Source organism: Nomascus leucogenys, chromosome 20 (assembly GCF_006542625.1).
Source record: "Nomascus leucogenys isolate Asia chromosome 20, Asia_NLE_v1, whole genome shotgun sequence".
In the NCBI taxonomy this organism is placed as follows: domain Eukaryota; kingdom Metazoa; phylum Chordata; class Mammalia; order Primates; family Hylobatidae; genus Nomascus; species Nomascus leucogenys.
This window is the reverse complement of record NC_044400.1, coordinates 36,423,980-36,438,067: the sequence shown is the minus strand read 5'-3', so window position 1 is coordinate 36,438,067 and position 14,088 is coordinate 36,423,980. Positions and strand designations below refer to the sequence as shown.

The window sequence follows — 14,088 nt, the reverse complement described above, 5'->3', positions numbered from 1 at the left end:
ATATTCACATTGTTGTGAAGCAGAGCTCCAGAACGTCTTTATCCTGCAAAGCTGAACTCCTGTACTCATTAAACACTAACTCCCCTTTCTACTTTCTTTCTGTCTCTGAATTTGACTACTCCAGGTACTTCATCTAAGTGGAATCATAAAGTATTTGTCTTTTAGTGACTGGCCTCTTTCTTTTAGAATTATGTTCTTAAGGTTCATCTATATTGTAGCATGTGTCAGAATCTCCTTCCTTGTTAAGGCTAAATCATACTCATTTGTTTATCATCTGACCTATAAAAATTATTGGGTGTGCTCTATGAAGGGGACACACAAAAGGCTTTTACGAACATATTGTCTGTGGAAGCTTGCTGTGTGGAGACAACTTTTGGGTGCGGGGGATTATCTAATCAGAGTTCTGACAGTATCTGGGTCAAGACTATCCCTCTTCATGTGTACCCTCCTCCTTGCAAAGAGGCCAGGCTTGTGTGCGTGTCGGGCAGTGTGGAGCTGTGCAGGAGGTCAGCCTCATGTTATGTGCTGCTCTTTCTTCCAGGTACCCTGCTGACTGCTCACTCCCCAACTCCTGTCGCCCCCCACCCGGTCACTGTGCCCACGTACCGGGCCCCAGGAACACCCACTTACAGCTATGTGCCCCCTCAGTGGTGATCACCTGCAAATGTAAGTGACCAGTGAAGGCTGGGCTGGCCTTTGATGAAAGGGCATTTCCATGGGACAGTGGCAAATTTACCACATATTTAAGCACTAATGAGGAAAGTGCACCAGACCCTGGATCCAGAGGCAATGCAGTGTTTAAATTTTTTGTTTTTCTTTTTTTTTTTTGTTTTTTGAGATGGAGTCTCGCTCTGTCGCCCAGGCTGGAGTGCAGTGGCGCAATCTCGGCTCACTGCAAGCTCCGCCTCCCAGGTTCACGCCATTCTCCTGCCTCAGCCTCTCCGAGTAGCTGGGACTACAGGTGCCCGCCACCACGCCCGGCTAATTTTTTGTATTTTTAGTAGAGACGGGGTTTCACCGTGGTCTCGATCTCCTGACCTCGTGATCCGCCCGCCTCGGCCTCCCAAAGTGCTGGGATTACAAGCGTGAGCCACCGCGCAGACATTACAGAGTAGAAGAAAGAAGGAACCATTGAATACCTACTGTTGACACTGTCCATCTTGAGCCTTACCTGGAATGTGCTCTAACCCCCCACCTGCCTTCTGCAGGAAATAGGGCTCCAGTTGCAATTGGGGGTCTCTAGGAAGGAAGTGAGAACCAGGTCCAGCAGTTTTGCCCATTGCTGCCCTTTCCGGCCCTGGTGGGCCTCATCCTACTTGAGATTTTGGAGTAGCGGTGCCGGAAGAGCTCTGTGTGACTGACTGTCTGTCTTCCTTTCTGCAGGTTTGAGGACGGAGCTGTGCAGTCACATTATTGGGGATTCCACAGCTGGTGCTGCAGGCCTTGCGCCTCCAACCAGGACTTTCTTCTTAATGCTCTCGACACTTAGCTAAACACGACTATATCCCGGCCCAGCAGGCCCCAGCGCCGTTAGTCTCCAGCTGACTCTGTGGGTTGGTCTTAAAGCAAATTCTGTTTTGTGGACTGCCTGGCAATTTTTTAGCTAACTGTAATGATAAAAAGGGAGTATTAATCTATTCTGAATCATATCTAGTTGAATGCATGTTTAAAAAAACAAACACAAAAAGCTTGCTCAATCTACCTGCAGTGACTGATGCAAAACCATCATATGCAAAATCCAAAGGAATGGAAACGTATTTTACAACTTGTATCACTAATGCACTGTTGTAATGTATGCAAAGTCTTAAAGTTATAAGTGTTAAAGTGAATTTCTTCATAGAGCATCTGAAATATCTTAGATGATTCTTCAACCTTTTGGGGTTGATGTGGGTTGCCAGTTAGGGATGTGGACATTTTAGTTTTCAGCGACCTGTTTCTTTGGCACTGACTGTCCTGGGAGGGAGTTGCGAGGTTTGGGAGAGAGTAGGGAAGCCACAGCTGCTTGGGTGCAGCCGGTTCATGGGCATCCCTTTGAGTTTAGGCTTGGTGGAGTCAGTGGAACAGGGACATGCTTAAAGCTCATCATGAAAGATTATAGTAGTGTGGCCAGTAAAATTTGGGGCGAGGGGGGTGGTTTATGTGTCAGCAAAGCAGTTTCTCTGCTATCTAAATTTTCATTACAGTTCTCTTAGATGATGTTTTTATATATCTTTATTGGAAAAGTCCTATGTAAAACTAAATTATTTTCCTGGGATGGAAGAAATGTGAAAGAGAAACAGCCATGCTTGCAGGAGGTATTGTCCTCTGCTTTATTTAGCTTAGAAAATCATTCCATTTTTTTTTTTTTCCTGGAGAAATGTTTGAATCAGCTGAAAACAGGCATTGCTGTTTTTCCTCTACAAAGAAGGGCAAAGGTTTCAGCTGTATGTTATGAAGAAAGTGGTATATTTAAGAATGAGTTAAAAGGGAACAAAACTTTATTTAAAATTCCTCCAATTTCTTGTAGAAAGGCAGGGCTGTAGATATGTCTGGAAATGTAGAAACCTGTAGCTGCTTCTGGGATCACCCACCTGATGGTGGTGACTTGTCTGCTGAGGCCGGCTGGAGGGGACGCTTAGAGATGGGGCGAGGGGGAGGCCGGTGTCTGTTGTCTGCGAGCCTCTCCTGCCATCTCTTTTGCAGCTGAGGGCACTTGGCACAAAGCAAGCGCAGACAGCAGAGAGGGCCAGGCAGTGCTGGAGTGCATTTGCTGGCAGGGTTTATTGTGGGAGAGGAATTTGAGTTTAGAATCTGAATCTTGTGCATAAGAAATCAAGAGGCTTCCCTCCACCCCGCCTCCAAAATATGCCCGCCCTGTATCCATGAGAGTGCGTGTTGGTTCTCAGTGAGGGTCAGAGTAGGGGTGGGGGATGTAAGGCCTGGGTCCCTTTCAGCGGCCTCTAGGGCAGAAGCGTGCATCTTCTTCCCAGTGCAGTGGTGTTTTGAGTGCTGTGGGCTCTGGTGGGGAGGGGCTCTGCTCCTCTTCTTTTGCTGGTAGCTGGGTCAGGGCAATGGCGCCCAGTGAGGATGCCCGCTAGCATTCTGCCCCAGTTGGTTGGTGGGGGGGACACCTGACCACTGAGCCTTTGGTAACCTTATTTTTTATAGTAAGTACTCCTCATAATTTTCTTTTTCACATTTTATAAGAAGTTTAGGAATATTTTTGCATGGATCATTGTAAACAGCAGATTCTTTATTCCTGATGTCTATTAACATAGAATGTTTACTGATAAGTACTTTAAATTGCTTCATGAGCACTTAATCCATCTTAGTGTCTATGTGTGGGGGCAGACATTTACTGCAGGCACACAGTTTGTGCCCCTTTCTTCAAGTCTCTGTTGGTAATTCCATCTGTTTAGTGGATGGTTGGCAGGATTAGTAGGTTCTAAGAGTTCCAGGGGTTCAGCTGACCAAGTAGCAGAGAAGTCTTTTTTCCCAATTGAGTGCTAATAAGTTAGGATAAAATACTGACAATGTTAGTGTGTGCTTTTAAAAAGCCCCACACAACAAAATGGAAACATACATGCACAACTTCTGTGAGGGCTGGAGTCTCGGGGTTCAGGAGGAGGTTAGAAGTTACAGGCATCTCTTCAGGCTTGCTTGGTACTTGGCACACACAGGATGGTGTTTTAAAGAGTGGGCTGCACCCCCCACACGCCATTTACATCAGCTTCATAAACACTTTTCTTCCTCCCTATAACTTAACCTTTTTTCCCTTTTATGAAGTTGAGAGGCTTTATGAAATAAGTTGGCATTGCACATCCATGCAGAAATCTTTCTGACTTTGAAACTTTCAGGACATCAGCTGTCAGATACGAAAGGTAGATATCAGTTAAGAATCTGGACTTAGGGAATAGTCACAAAACTGTCATAGGTTGTAATTTTATCAGCATTCGCTTCTAGTAAAGTTAATTAAGAAATAGAACTTGGGTCAAAATTCTGTTACAAAGCTGCATAATTTGTCCCGAAGCATATGGTGGAGCATTCTGAGAAATTTGCTTTTTGTGTGTTTGACATTCCTAATCTGGGAGTCCTTCAGCTGAATTACTGTTCTTTTAGAAGTTGAGACAGGCAAGCAAAGGACCTAGTTCATGTAAACATGGACATCATGATGGCTATTGAAAAAATATTTGTTCTACACCTTCTCCCCTGAGGCTTGGGAGTGTGTTCAGCTGCTGCAGTTTCTCTGCTCATGGAATTCTTGTTTGGATCTGTGCTGGGGGCTGAGCATTTAGTGTGAGCCAGTGACCCATGAACTTGCCGCTCTGACTTCCAGAACCTTTTATGTCTCTCGTGAGCCATCTGTTAAGAACATTCTTCTTGGTGTGGTTTGTAGGCCTACCTGTAGCTATTCTGGGAAACCGTCTTGAGTGCTATGCAAATGTGTTCACAGGAGATGGGGGTGGTCCTGAGCCTTGGGGTGCGCGCCTGGTCAGTGAGTGTCCGCCCTTTCCCAGCTGGGCATACGGTACCTTGCTCTTTCTGGTGGCATTATCTGGCTGTGATGAATGAGGTCTAGGAAATAATTTGCATGTGTCTTGAGGACACGACAGTAACGAGAGGAAATACATTATCACAGCAACTTGCAACGTACTAATACCTGTCAGTGTTGGCCCCCGTAAGGTATGTAAGGCACCTGTGAATGCCAGTGAGTGCTGGTGAAAGGCCAACATGTACCAGTTATGTAAGTACTGGTGTCTGCTTTAAAAAAGGAGACCCAGACTTCACCTGTCCTTTTTAAACATTTGAGAACAGTATTACTCTAAGCAGTTGGGCCACCTTCACCTCTTCGACAGCTGACTGTTGGATGTGTCCATTGTCGCCAGTTTGGCTGTTGCCCAGACAGGACAGGACAGGACCTCCATTGGGCGCAGCAGCAGGTGGCAGGGGTGTGGCTTGAGGTGGGTGGCAGTGTCTGGTCCTCCTCTCTGGTGCTGAGAGGGTTTCTAAAGCAGTGTGTGGTTGGCCTGGGGAAGGCAGAGCACGTATTTCTCCCCTCTAGTACCTCTGCATTTGTGAGTCTTCCCTCTGGGCCTTCTGAAGGGCAGCAGACTCTTGAGTATACTGCAGAGAGAGGACATGCTCTATCAGTAGGTCCTGAGGGCTCCAGGGGCTCAACTGACCAAGTAACACAGAAGTGGGGGCGTGTAGCCTATTTGGGTAGGAAACTGCATGTTTCAGAAAGTTTGTCTCGTTTTCCTACTCATTATTTGAAGAATAGAGAGCCGGTGGGGATAGCCTTATTTTGCTCCACAGGACTCAAGTGAAGTCACTTGGGAAGGGGAGACAGAGGATGAGCGGTGTCTGTGTAGGGACCCCGGGCCTGCAGAAGGGTGGTGTGCTCCCAGGACTGGCATGACAGGTGTCTCCTCCTCACCACAGGCTGTGCCCATGAGTCCCTGGGCAGACCAGTGGGCAAGGCAGCTGGGCCAGATCTCAGGCCAGCCGTTTGTGCTCCTAGCAGGGTTGCTGTGCTGGCCACACAGAGAGGCCCTAGAGAGCCTCATGGATTGTAACTAAAGAAGAAACGGTTCCTTTTTGTTTTTTTAAAAATGATTTTTAAATACCGTTTTTTACACCGTTCTCTTGGTACTTTTTTTAAGCTAAGTCAGCATTGTCTTCCAGTGTTAAAGGCATCCCTCACCTCTGCATTGAACTTAACGTATCCATGCCAAGGAATGGAATTTCCATCCTGAGCCAGTTCAATTAGGTGTCAATTGATACTATTTTAATTTTTTATGCAATCTGATGAGTAGATGAGCTCAGATTTAAAAATCTCAAAAAGCACGTTTATTGTAACAAGAATTGTTATGTATTAATACTGCAGTTTTCAATAAAGATTGACTTGTGTTGCATATTGTGATTTTCGTGATTTCTCCATATGGGTTTTGTCTAGAGGTAGCGTGGCCTGACTGGGAGGTGCTGGGGCTTCTCTCAAGTTGGGAGATTGCCAGGGGTTTTGAGAAGAAGGCCACCATGGCATCCAGCCCCAGTGACCTTGGCAGTGCTGGAGTGTGGTGGAGGCAGCAGGTTGCAGGTGACCATTTTCCCAAGTGGGACAGGGAGGGAAGCAGCCCCATGCTCCCCTTCTGGCTTCTATGGCCAGGGTCAGAAGACCCCGGGAAGACACGTTCTTCCTCATTTCACCAGGGATGCTGAGGCCCAGAAAGATTACTGACTACTCACCCGCCAAACTCATGTGGGCCAGCTCCAGTCAAACACAGGGAAGCAGTGGTTTCTGGGTCTTGAGTGCGAGGGAGGGCAGAGCTACCTGTATTCCCCACCAGCAACCAGCATGGCCTGGCCCTGCTCTCCTTAGGCCAACTGCAGCCAGCCCCACTTTAGCCTGTCTCCACTAAAGCCCCGAGGGTGTGATCTGCGACAGGTGAGCCCCCACCCCACCTTTAGAGGCTGCTGGGCTCATTCTTCCTTTTTAGGGAAAGGCCTAGGGTAGTGATGGTTAACAGCCACAGGAAAATGCACGCACACCCACAGAAGACGGGCTAGCAGCCAGGTTACTTTTCATAAATTTATTTATGAAATTAAATGTGGTTTCTGGCTTGGAGAAGGAATAGTGCAAGAGTGACTGTCCATGCTGCTGAATCCTGTGGGCTCCGCGCCAGCTTGCCAGGCCCTGGCTCTGCTTCTGGCGCCCCTTGGCAGGACGGGGCGCCCTCTCCACACACCCGCTGCCTGGGCTGTGGGTCAGTCCTGCGTGCTGAGCCACAGAATTCAGTCTCTTATGGCTTCTCACGCTCACGAGGGTAAGGCAATCTTCTGTGTCACTAACAATCAATTCTTTTTCTCCATTGTTAGAAAAACAAGATGCCAAAATCCAAACAAAACCAGGAACGAGGTGGTTCTGGAGCCACCGCACAGCAGCAGGCAGACTGGCCACACTCCCGACTGGGAGGATGCAGCCGACTGCACCGCCTTGTCCTTTCTGCACACACACAAGTGAAGAGGGTGTCCAGCAGTGTCTAGAGGGGCTGGGAGGCGAAGGGCGGGCTCTGGGCCCAACACAAGGGTGTGGAATTCCTGGTTCCTGCCCTTCCAAGTGGCAAGCTGCCTGGCACCACTGGCTGGGCTGGGGACTTGGAAGGAGCACTAGAGGGCAGAGGGGCACACGGCCTGGCATTGCAGGCCACAGAAGGCCAGAGAGTCCTGCCCAGAGGAAATGAGAGGAAGGAGGATTAGGTTTCCAGAGAAGAGGGTCCCGCGCAGGTAGCGCCTTCTCCCCAGCTGGGCCTTGGCTGAGCTGTGGTTTCCCCGCTCCAGCAGTGAGGCCCTACACAGGTCCAGAGGGCGGATGGGGCCCAAGCTGCAGGGGGGTGTGGCGTGTGCCAGGTCTGCCCCCTTGCTGGTCTCTTCACGGCACCAGGAGCAGGGAAAAAGACAACAGGAGTACAGACCTGGCACATCGTGGTGGCACAAGCAACTCCCCAGCCCAGCCCTGCTCACTTGCAGGCAGAGGAAGGCCAGGCAGAGTGGGCCTTGGGGAAGAAAAACGGGGCCACTGGCAGGAGGGCCCAGCAGGTGCTGTCAGGCAGGGACCAGTTCACTTGCGGAAGGGTGCCAGCCGGCTGATGCTGTGCCAGAAGGTAGATGGCTTCCGCCTGGGCTCCGCCAGCACCAGGACCTGCTGCTGGGGCCGGCTGCTGGGCAGGGCTGGGTGTTTCTGGCGCGTCAGGTAGCAGGGCCGGCCAACAGCTGAACAGGGAGAGACAGCAGAGGGTCATGGGTGCCCAGGGCAGAGTGCCACCCCGGCTGTTGGGGGTAGCATGGGGTCCGTCCCAGAGCTCTGCTTCAGAGCCGCCATAGGAGGCAGTTTTGCCACATGGGACTTGCTCCTGGAGAGCTGACCACATCCAAGAGCTCAGGCTGCCTGGGGTCTCTGGCCTGGGCCTGGCCTCCTGCAGCAGCCTGAAGAGGATGGGTGGCCTGTGCAAAGGCATGTAATGTTTCAGGGGCATGGCTCTCTGTAGAAATGGGGAGATCAGCTCCATCCCTACCCCAACCCCAGATGCCTGTCAGGAAGGAGCCCTGGGGAAACAAGCATTGTCACCGATGGCCCTGCTCTGGGGGAGCCAAGGTGTTGAGAGTAAGAATGTCAACCATATACTGACCCCAAGCTTCCCCAGTGGCCCCTTATTACCAACCTTTGGGAACAAACAGCTGCAAAGGGCAGTGGGCCCCCCTCAGGCCCGGTGGCTAGCTGGCTTGGCTTTGTGGTTCAGAGAAGGGAATGTCAGCAGGGCAAGGGCCGGGCAGCCGAGGAGGTGGGGCTGCTGTCCGCCTACCTTTGGGCTTCCCTGTGACCTGCTGCTTGCTGGCATTCAGCATGGCCTGCTTCCTCTGCAGCTCGGTGATGGAGAAGCCTGAGGAGGGGGCACAGGTGAGGTCACTGCCCCGTTCCTCCTTGCACCACACTTCCTGGCCCCAGGTGCAGTTCTCTGCACACCTGCACCCTCCTGGTGTCCAGGGGTCTCATCATGTCCTGGGGACTCAGTACTGGCCACAGCGGGGACTGTTGCCCATTCTGTACAGTCAGCCTGCCTCAGCCAACCAGGGCAGAGGGCATGCTCTGGTGCCCTGTCCTGGGGCTCCTGGCAGAAAATGAAGATACCCCAGTCCTTCCTCTGCCCGCCCATCTCTCACCTTCACTCCATGTCTAGTGTCTTTTCCACTGCAGTGGAGCCTCCTTCCCAGACCAAGAGCCGACCTGGTCACTGTGGCAGGTAATGTGGGGGCCCGTGGACAGGAGGGAAGGTGTAGTGGGGACACGTCTGTGTGCATGGGGCAGGGGAGGCTTCTGAGGCCAGTACCCACAGCCCACTCCAAGGCTCTCCCAAGGCTTCCGCTGGCTGGAAAGGGGTCCCCCAGGTCCCAGCAACCCAGGGCACTGAGCAGAGGACCCCGTCCTATGAAGTGTGTGCACATGTGAGCACGTGTCAAAAGTCAGTAGACCCATGCCTTGGGGCTGAACTCTGAGGAACTGTATCATGGGATATGGTCAGGTAACCCTGCCACTGAGGTGATGAAGGCAAAGCCTTATGCTCATGACTGGGACCTAGAGGTGCCTGGAGCCTTACTACACCCTGCAGCCTGAGAGGGCTGAGCGGCGCCCTCCTGACCAGCAGGCGGCCAGGCAGGCGGCAGCGCCGGGTGGGCCCTGGGGGCGGGGCAAGGCCCAGCAGGGTCTCGCACCTGTCTCCTGGTCCAGCTGCACCTGCTCCCTCTCCCTGGCAAAGGCCTTGAGCCACCGCTGCTTCTGCTCGGGCTTCCTGGTGCACAGCAGGTGGCTGTCGCCTGTGGCGCCACAGTGCAGCCGGAAGGCGTTCTTGATGCTCACATGGAGGTCTCTGTCCTTCCCGTCCTCCAGGTCCACCACCTCCAGGCCGTCCATGTCCAGCCGGCCCTTGTAGTACAACACGTCGCGGCGGAGCAGGTCCTGCCAGATGCTGGCCTCAGCCCTGGCTGCTGAACCGCTCCCCTGACCATTTCCTAGCTGCTCCCACCTCCTCTCCCCAGCCACAGGAGGGGCTGCTGGTGATGCCTCCACCTCCCCAGCAGACAGTGAGATCCTGAGGGCAGAGCAGGCCTTCTGCAGCCCACAGACATGCTGAGCCATGAGTGGAGCGGCCTTGCTCCTTTATTGTGCAGGTACTGACTAGCCCGGGGTTGGCCCTGTCTTTGAGGTGGGGAGACTAAGACAGTGGCTCACACCACACGCAGGAAAGAGCACCCATGGACAAGGAGGGCTTCATGGACACAAGGCCACGGGGCCATATTTTGAAAGAGGAGCAGAAGCCAGCAGCGTAGAGGAAGCTGGGAGGTGGCTAGAGCAGGGGACTCCAGAGTTGGAGAGAGGGGATGTGGAGGTTTGCAGGGAGAGAAGAGGTAGCTTGAGGAGCAAGTGGTGGCCAGGTCAGGAAAGACCATGCTCTCAACAGCACCCGGCCTGGTCAGACCGTGAAAGCCGCCTGCTGCTCCTGGGCTACCAGGCTCACCTGCAGAGAGTCATCCCATCCCAGCCCCAAGGGTCTGGCCAGGCTCCCCGGGTATGGTCTGGCTGGCACCTGTCTTCTGGGCAGCTGCTCCCAGCCCTCAGCTCCCCTCCCTCCACTTGCTCAACTTGGGGCAGCAGGGCAGAGCAGCTCTGGTACCTTCTTACAGTAGATGAGCTGGTGGTCAAAGAGAAAGAACATTCTCTGCTGGCTCTTGGCTTGAGGCTGTGTAACTCGAGTCAGCTCCCCCGAGTAGATGAGTTCTGAGCTCCTGACCAAGAGATCTTCTCCCTGGGAAGATCCCAAGGAGAACCATGAGCCTAGCATACCCAACCGTGGGCTCCACTTCCTGGCCCCATCATGGGTGGGGCACCTCCCCCGGCCTTGCCTGCAGCACCCACCTGGCCGGGCCATGGTGGGAGGGGGAGGAAGAGGTGGCACGTCTGGCCTGTGAGTTGGCTGTCCTTGCAAAATAGGAGCCCCCTGTCACCAGTGGCTTCTGGTGGCTCTTGGGCACTGGAAATGTGGCTAATCCATATTAGATGTGATGTCAGTGTAAGATACACATTGATTTTGAAGACTTCATATGAAATAATGTAAAATATTTCATTAATGATATTTTAGTTGATTACAAGTTGAAATGCTATTTTGGAGTTAAATGAAACATTATTAAAATTAAATACACTTGTTTCTTTTTTTTCCCTTTTTAAAGATGGCTACTGAGCAGCATACGATTCCGTATGTGGCTGACATGCTAGTTTGATTGGACAGTGCTGCCCTAGAGAAGAATTAGGCCTGTCTGGGATTCACCTCTGAGGCCAATCTTTGAGCTCCAAGGAGGCCCTCTTCCCAGCTAAATGCACTGAGTACCTGAAGGTCCGTCATCCGCCCTTGGGCTTCATACTTTTAGACTAAGCCATGCCCTGGTCTCACTCCTCCTTGAAAATGCAAACCCCAGCTGGGAGTGGTTGGCGGTGACCTGTTTGGGATGAGTGACTCTGGAGGGCCCTGTGCCAGGGCTGGGCCTCACAACTGCCCCTATTGCTCAGTCCCATCTCACAACTGACTGCCCCTATTCCTCAGCCCCGCCCCAGGGCTTCTGATTCACTGTGTCCAGGGTGGGGCCCTGGAATCTGTATTTTCATTATGTTCTGTGGCTGATACTGATTGATTTCCAGGCCATTTCTCTCCCTGACAGCTGGTGCATGGTGGTGGCAGCACCCATGTGGGTAGGGAGCCTTCGGGAACAGATCAGGAGGTGGCAGATTGGCAGATGCAAATGGGGGTGGGTGGAGGGGGACAGGAACATCGTTATTAGTTCTAAGGCAAGATTGGCAGATGCAAAGGGAAACGTGCAAGTCAGACAAACAGAACCAGGAGGCTCTGACGGGTGGTGACGCATTTTTGGTCATGCTGTGTTGGGCCTGCAGCCTTCTGTTAGGAGTCCCAGCAGTGAACTAAAACAGGAATCTGGCCTGTCCCCTGAAGGCAGAGGGACAGAACACTTCTGAGGAACACACTTCCTCTCTTGAGGGCTTCTCCTGGGCTGGCTGGCTGCTCATGGGAGGAGTTTCACATAGAAAAGAGGCCACCAGGTGCCAAAGCCTGCTACAGAAGGCAGCACCAAAGGTCCAGAGCCCACGCTGGGGACGGGCTTTCACACCATGAGCATCCGTTGCTAGCTCCCAGGAGCGCAGCTCCCTGCTTCAGCTCCCTTCTAGATTTTTCAGAGGCAAGCATGATTTTAAAGCAAGGGGCCAAGACCTCCTGGAATTTTCTGCGCCCCCAGGCCCTCACCTCCCAGTCCTCTATGGAGCTCTGCCACTGAGCAATCTTGTCGATGTTCTCAAGTCTCCGCTTCCGCTCATTGATGAGCTGGGCCACGTTCTTCATGGCATGCAAGGCGGCTTCAACATCCTTGAAGTCCCTGGGGCAGAACAGAGATGGAAGGCTGCTGCAGGCTGGAGACAGAGAAAGGGTGAGGATCCCCTGCAGCCCCCATGTGTGGAGCTGCTTTCCTCTGGGGCTGTGCCCTTTGACCACATCCTCACTATCAGATGCACAGCCCTTCGCTTCTCCATAAATGGCAGGCACAGAGCAGAGCTTAATATCCTATTGGCATCCTCTTCCCCCATTGCAAGGAGCTCATCAGGACAGGGCTAGTTTTCTGTGTGTTGCCCCAGGGCCTGCAGCAGTGCCCAGCATACTGCTAATGCTCAAACTCGCTGACTGGAGGCATGCAGAGGCGTGGGCTGCCTCCCTGCCTCAGTGCCCTCCTACCTGTGCTGGGGGTGCGTGTATTTGAGCAGCTCAGCCAGCTGCAGAGGGTACTTGCAGATCTTCTGCACCGGAGTCAGCAGGAAGCCATCCAGTGAGATGTCAATCATCTTCTGCAGCAGCCGGCAGGCCTCGAAGAAGTACACGTACTTGCTGAGCTTGGTGAGCCGGGAGAGCTCCACGCAGGCGTTGGGGTGGTTATTGCAGTACTCCGAGTAGATCTGGAAGTCGGCTTGCTGAGGGGCACAGCTGGAGGTTAGCAGAGCTCTCTGCTGCTCCCACAGGCAATACAGCTGCATGTCTGGGAAAGGCAAGAGCCTCTACATTTCCTTCAGGAGCTGGGCTGGGGGCTAGGGGAGACCCAGGCTCTGTGTACCTATTTCTCTGGGTCATAAGCTACATGGAGTCACACCCAGGGGTAGGAATGGTGAGAATATGAGCAGCTGTCCCTGCTGCACGTTAGCCTTCTGGGTGAAATCCATGATAACAAGGACGGGATAACAATGCCAAAAGCGGCGGTGGTAGGGGGATTGGCTGGGACAGGTATCCTCTGCTCACCCCCGCTCGACTGCCCAAGAGGGCCAAAACAAGGCCCTTCTCTACCAGGTGAGGCTAGGAGGTGTCCACTTAGTGCCCAGTGAACCTTGGTAAATGCCAGCCGGCATCTGCCGCCTAAGCAAGCTGTAAATTCTCCGTGTGAGAAACCCCAGAGCTCACTCTGAACAGCCCCTGCGACGCTCAGCAGGCCTCTGCCCTCCTATCTGTCAAAGCAAGTCCTTCCTGGGGGACGCCCCAGCCCTCTGCTCCCAGGAGCGTTCCCTGACTTGGTTTCCCCACCCAGAAGCAGAGACCATCCTAAAACTGTCCTGAGGGGTGCGGGCAGCCGGGCAGATAGAGGGCTGGAGCTGGGGCCTAGGCGTTGTGGAAGGTTTTGGGACCAGCCACCCGCTGTCCGCGCTGGCGCCCGCGGCAGCCTTTGTGAACGCAGCGCCCAGGTAGGGGCCGGGGACCGCGCTGGGGGCGGGCGCTCACATGCTCCAGGAAGCAGGCACCCAGCTCGCTCAGGTGCGGGCGCTCGCGGTTGAACCTCTGCTCCAGGGCCTTCACGAAGGCCTTCTGGCAGCGGTAGATGTCCTCGATGTTCCCGAAGATGGTACGCAGCTGCTCCTCGCTGAACATGTCTGCGCGCTTGCGGCACTGCCGGACGTAGCCCTGCGGGCGGACGTGGTCAGGCCTCCCCCGACCGGGTCCCCCGCCACCGCCCGCCGGCCGGGCCTCACCTCGCAGATGTCGCGCAGGTGCTTGATGTAGTCCCGCTCAGTGCTGAGGATCTCGTTGATGACGTTGGTCCGCATCTGGTCCTTGCTGCTCTGCACCTCCGCCCCGCCGTCCTCCGCCCCGCTGTCCCCGGCCCGAGGGGCCTCGTCATCCGCGGGCTCGTCCTGATTCACCCTCAGCTGCAGGCCATGCGAGGCCGGTTAGTGCCCCGCATCCCTCGGAGCAACGCCCCGCGCCCTGCGCCGCAGCGGCGGGAACCCGGCCTCGGAGGCCCCGCAGGGTGCACGGGGCGCGGGGCTGAGGGCTGGCGGGCCAGCTCCCCCCACCACGCCACCCACGCAAGTCCTGGACCGAGGAATGGCGGCTCCGACGCCCGCAGCCACCGTCAGTGTGATCCCAACACCGATTTGGCCTCCTTCCTAGGCCCTGCTTGTGCCCTGCACAGAGGCTGGAGCGCTTGCTGCAGTTCCTGAACCAGTGCCTGCTC

At 53.8% G+C, this 14,088-nt stretch overlaps 2 protein-coding genes across 9 annotated transcripts in view; one reads left to right on the top strand and one right to left on the bottom strand.

The window, feature by feature from the left end:
* Positions 1-5,894, top strand: part of FAM168B (family with sequence similarity 168 member B) — a 48,084-nt gene extending 42,190 nt beyond the window's left edge. For all 4 annotated transcript variants that reach the window (XM_030801456.1, XM_030801455.1, XM_030801457.1 and 1 more), the window contains exons 6-7: positions 542-666; positions 1,384-5,894. In XM_030801456.1, the coding sequence (XP_030657316.1) occupies positions 542-654 (113 nt within the window). In that variant the 3' untranslated portion in view covers positions 655-666; positions 1,384-5,894. The remainder of the gene's footprint in view (positions 1-541; positions 667-1,383) is intronic.
* A 660-nt stretch (positions 5,895-6,554) lies between these two features.
* ARHGEF4 (Rho guanine nucleotide exchange factor 4) overlaps positions 6,555-14,088 on the bottom strand; it is a 204,590-nt gene continuing 197,056 nt past the window's right edge. For 4 of the 5 annotated variants that reach the window (XM_012497811.2, XM_030801453.1, XM_030801454.1 and 1 more), the window contains 8 exons: positions 13,604-13,780; positions 13,356-13,535; positions 12,327-12,559; positions 11,844-11,973; positions 10,206-10,337; positions 9,247-9,490; positions 8,340-8,417; positions 6,555-7,749 (listed from right to left, as the gene is read on the bottom strand). In XM_012497811.2, coding sequence (XP_012353265.2) covers positions 7,598-7,749; positions 8,340-8,417; positions 9,247-9,490; positions 10,206-10,337; positions 11,844-11,973; positions 12,327-12,559; positions 13,356-13,535; positions 13,604-13,780 — 1,326 coding nt within the window. In that variant the 3' untranslated portion in view covers positions 6,555-7,597. The remainder of the gene's footprint in view (positions 7,750-8,339; positions 8,418-9,246; positions 9,491-10,205; positions 10,338-11,843; positions 11,974-12,326; positions 12,560-13,355; positions 13,536-13,603; positions 13,781-14,088) is intronic. The other variant, XM_030801452.1, reaches the window with a different exon arrangement.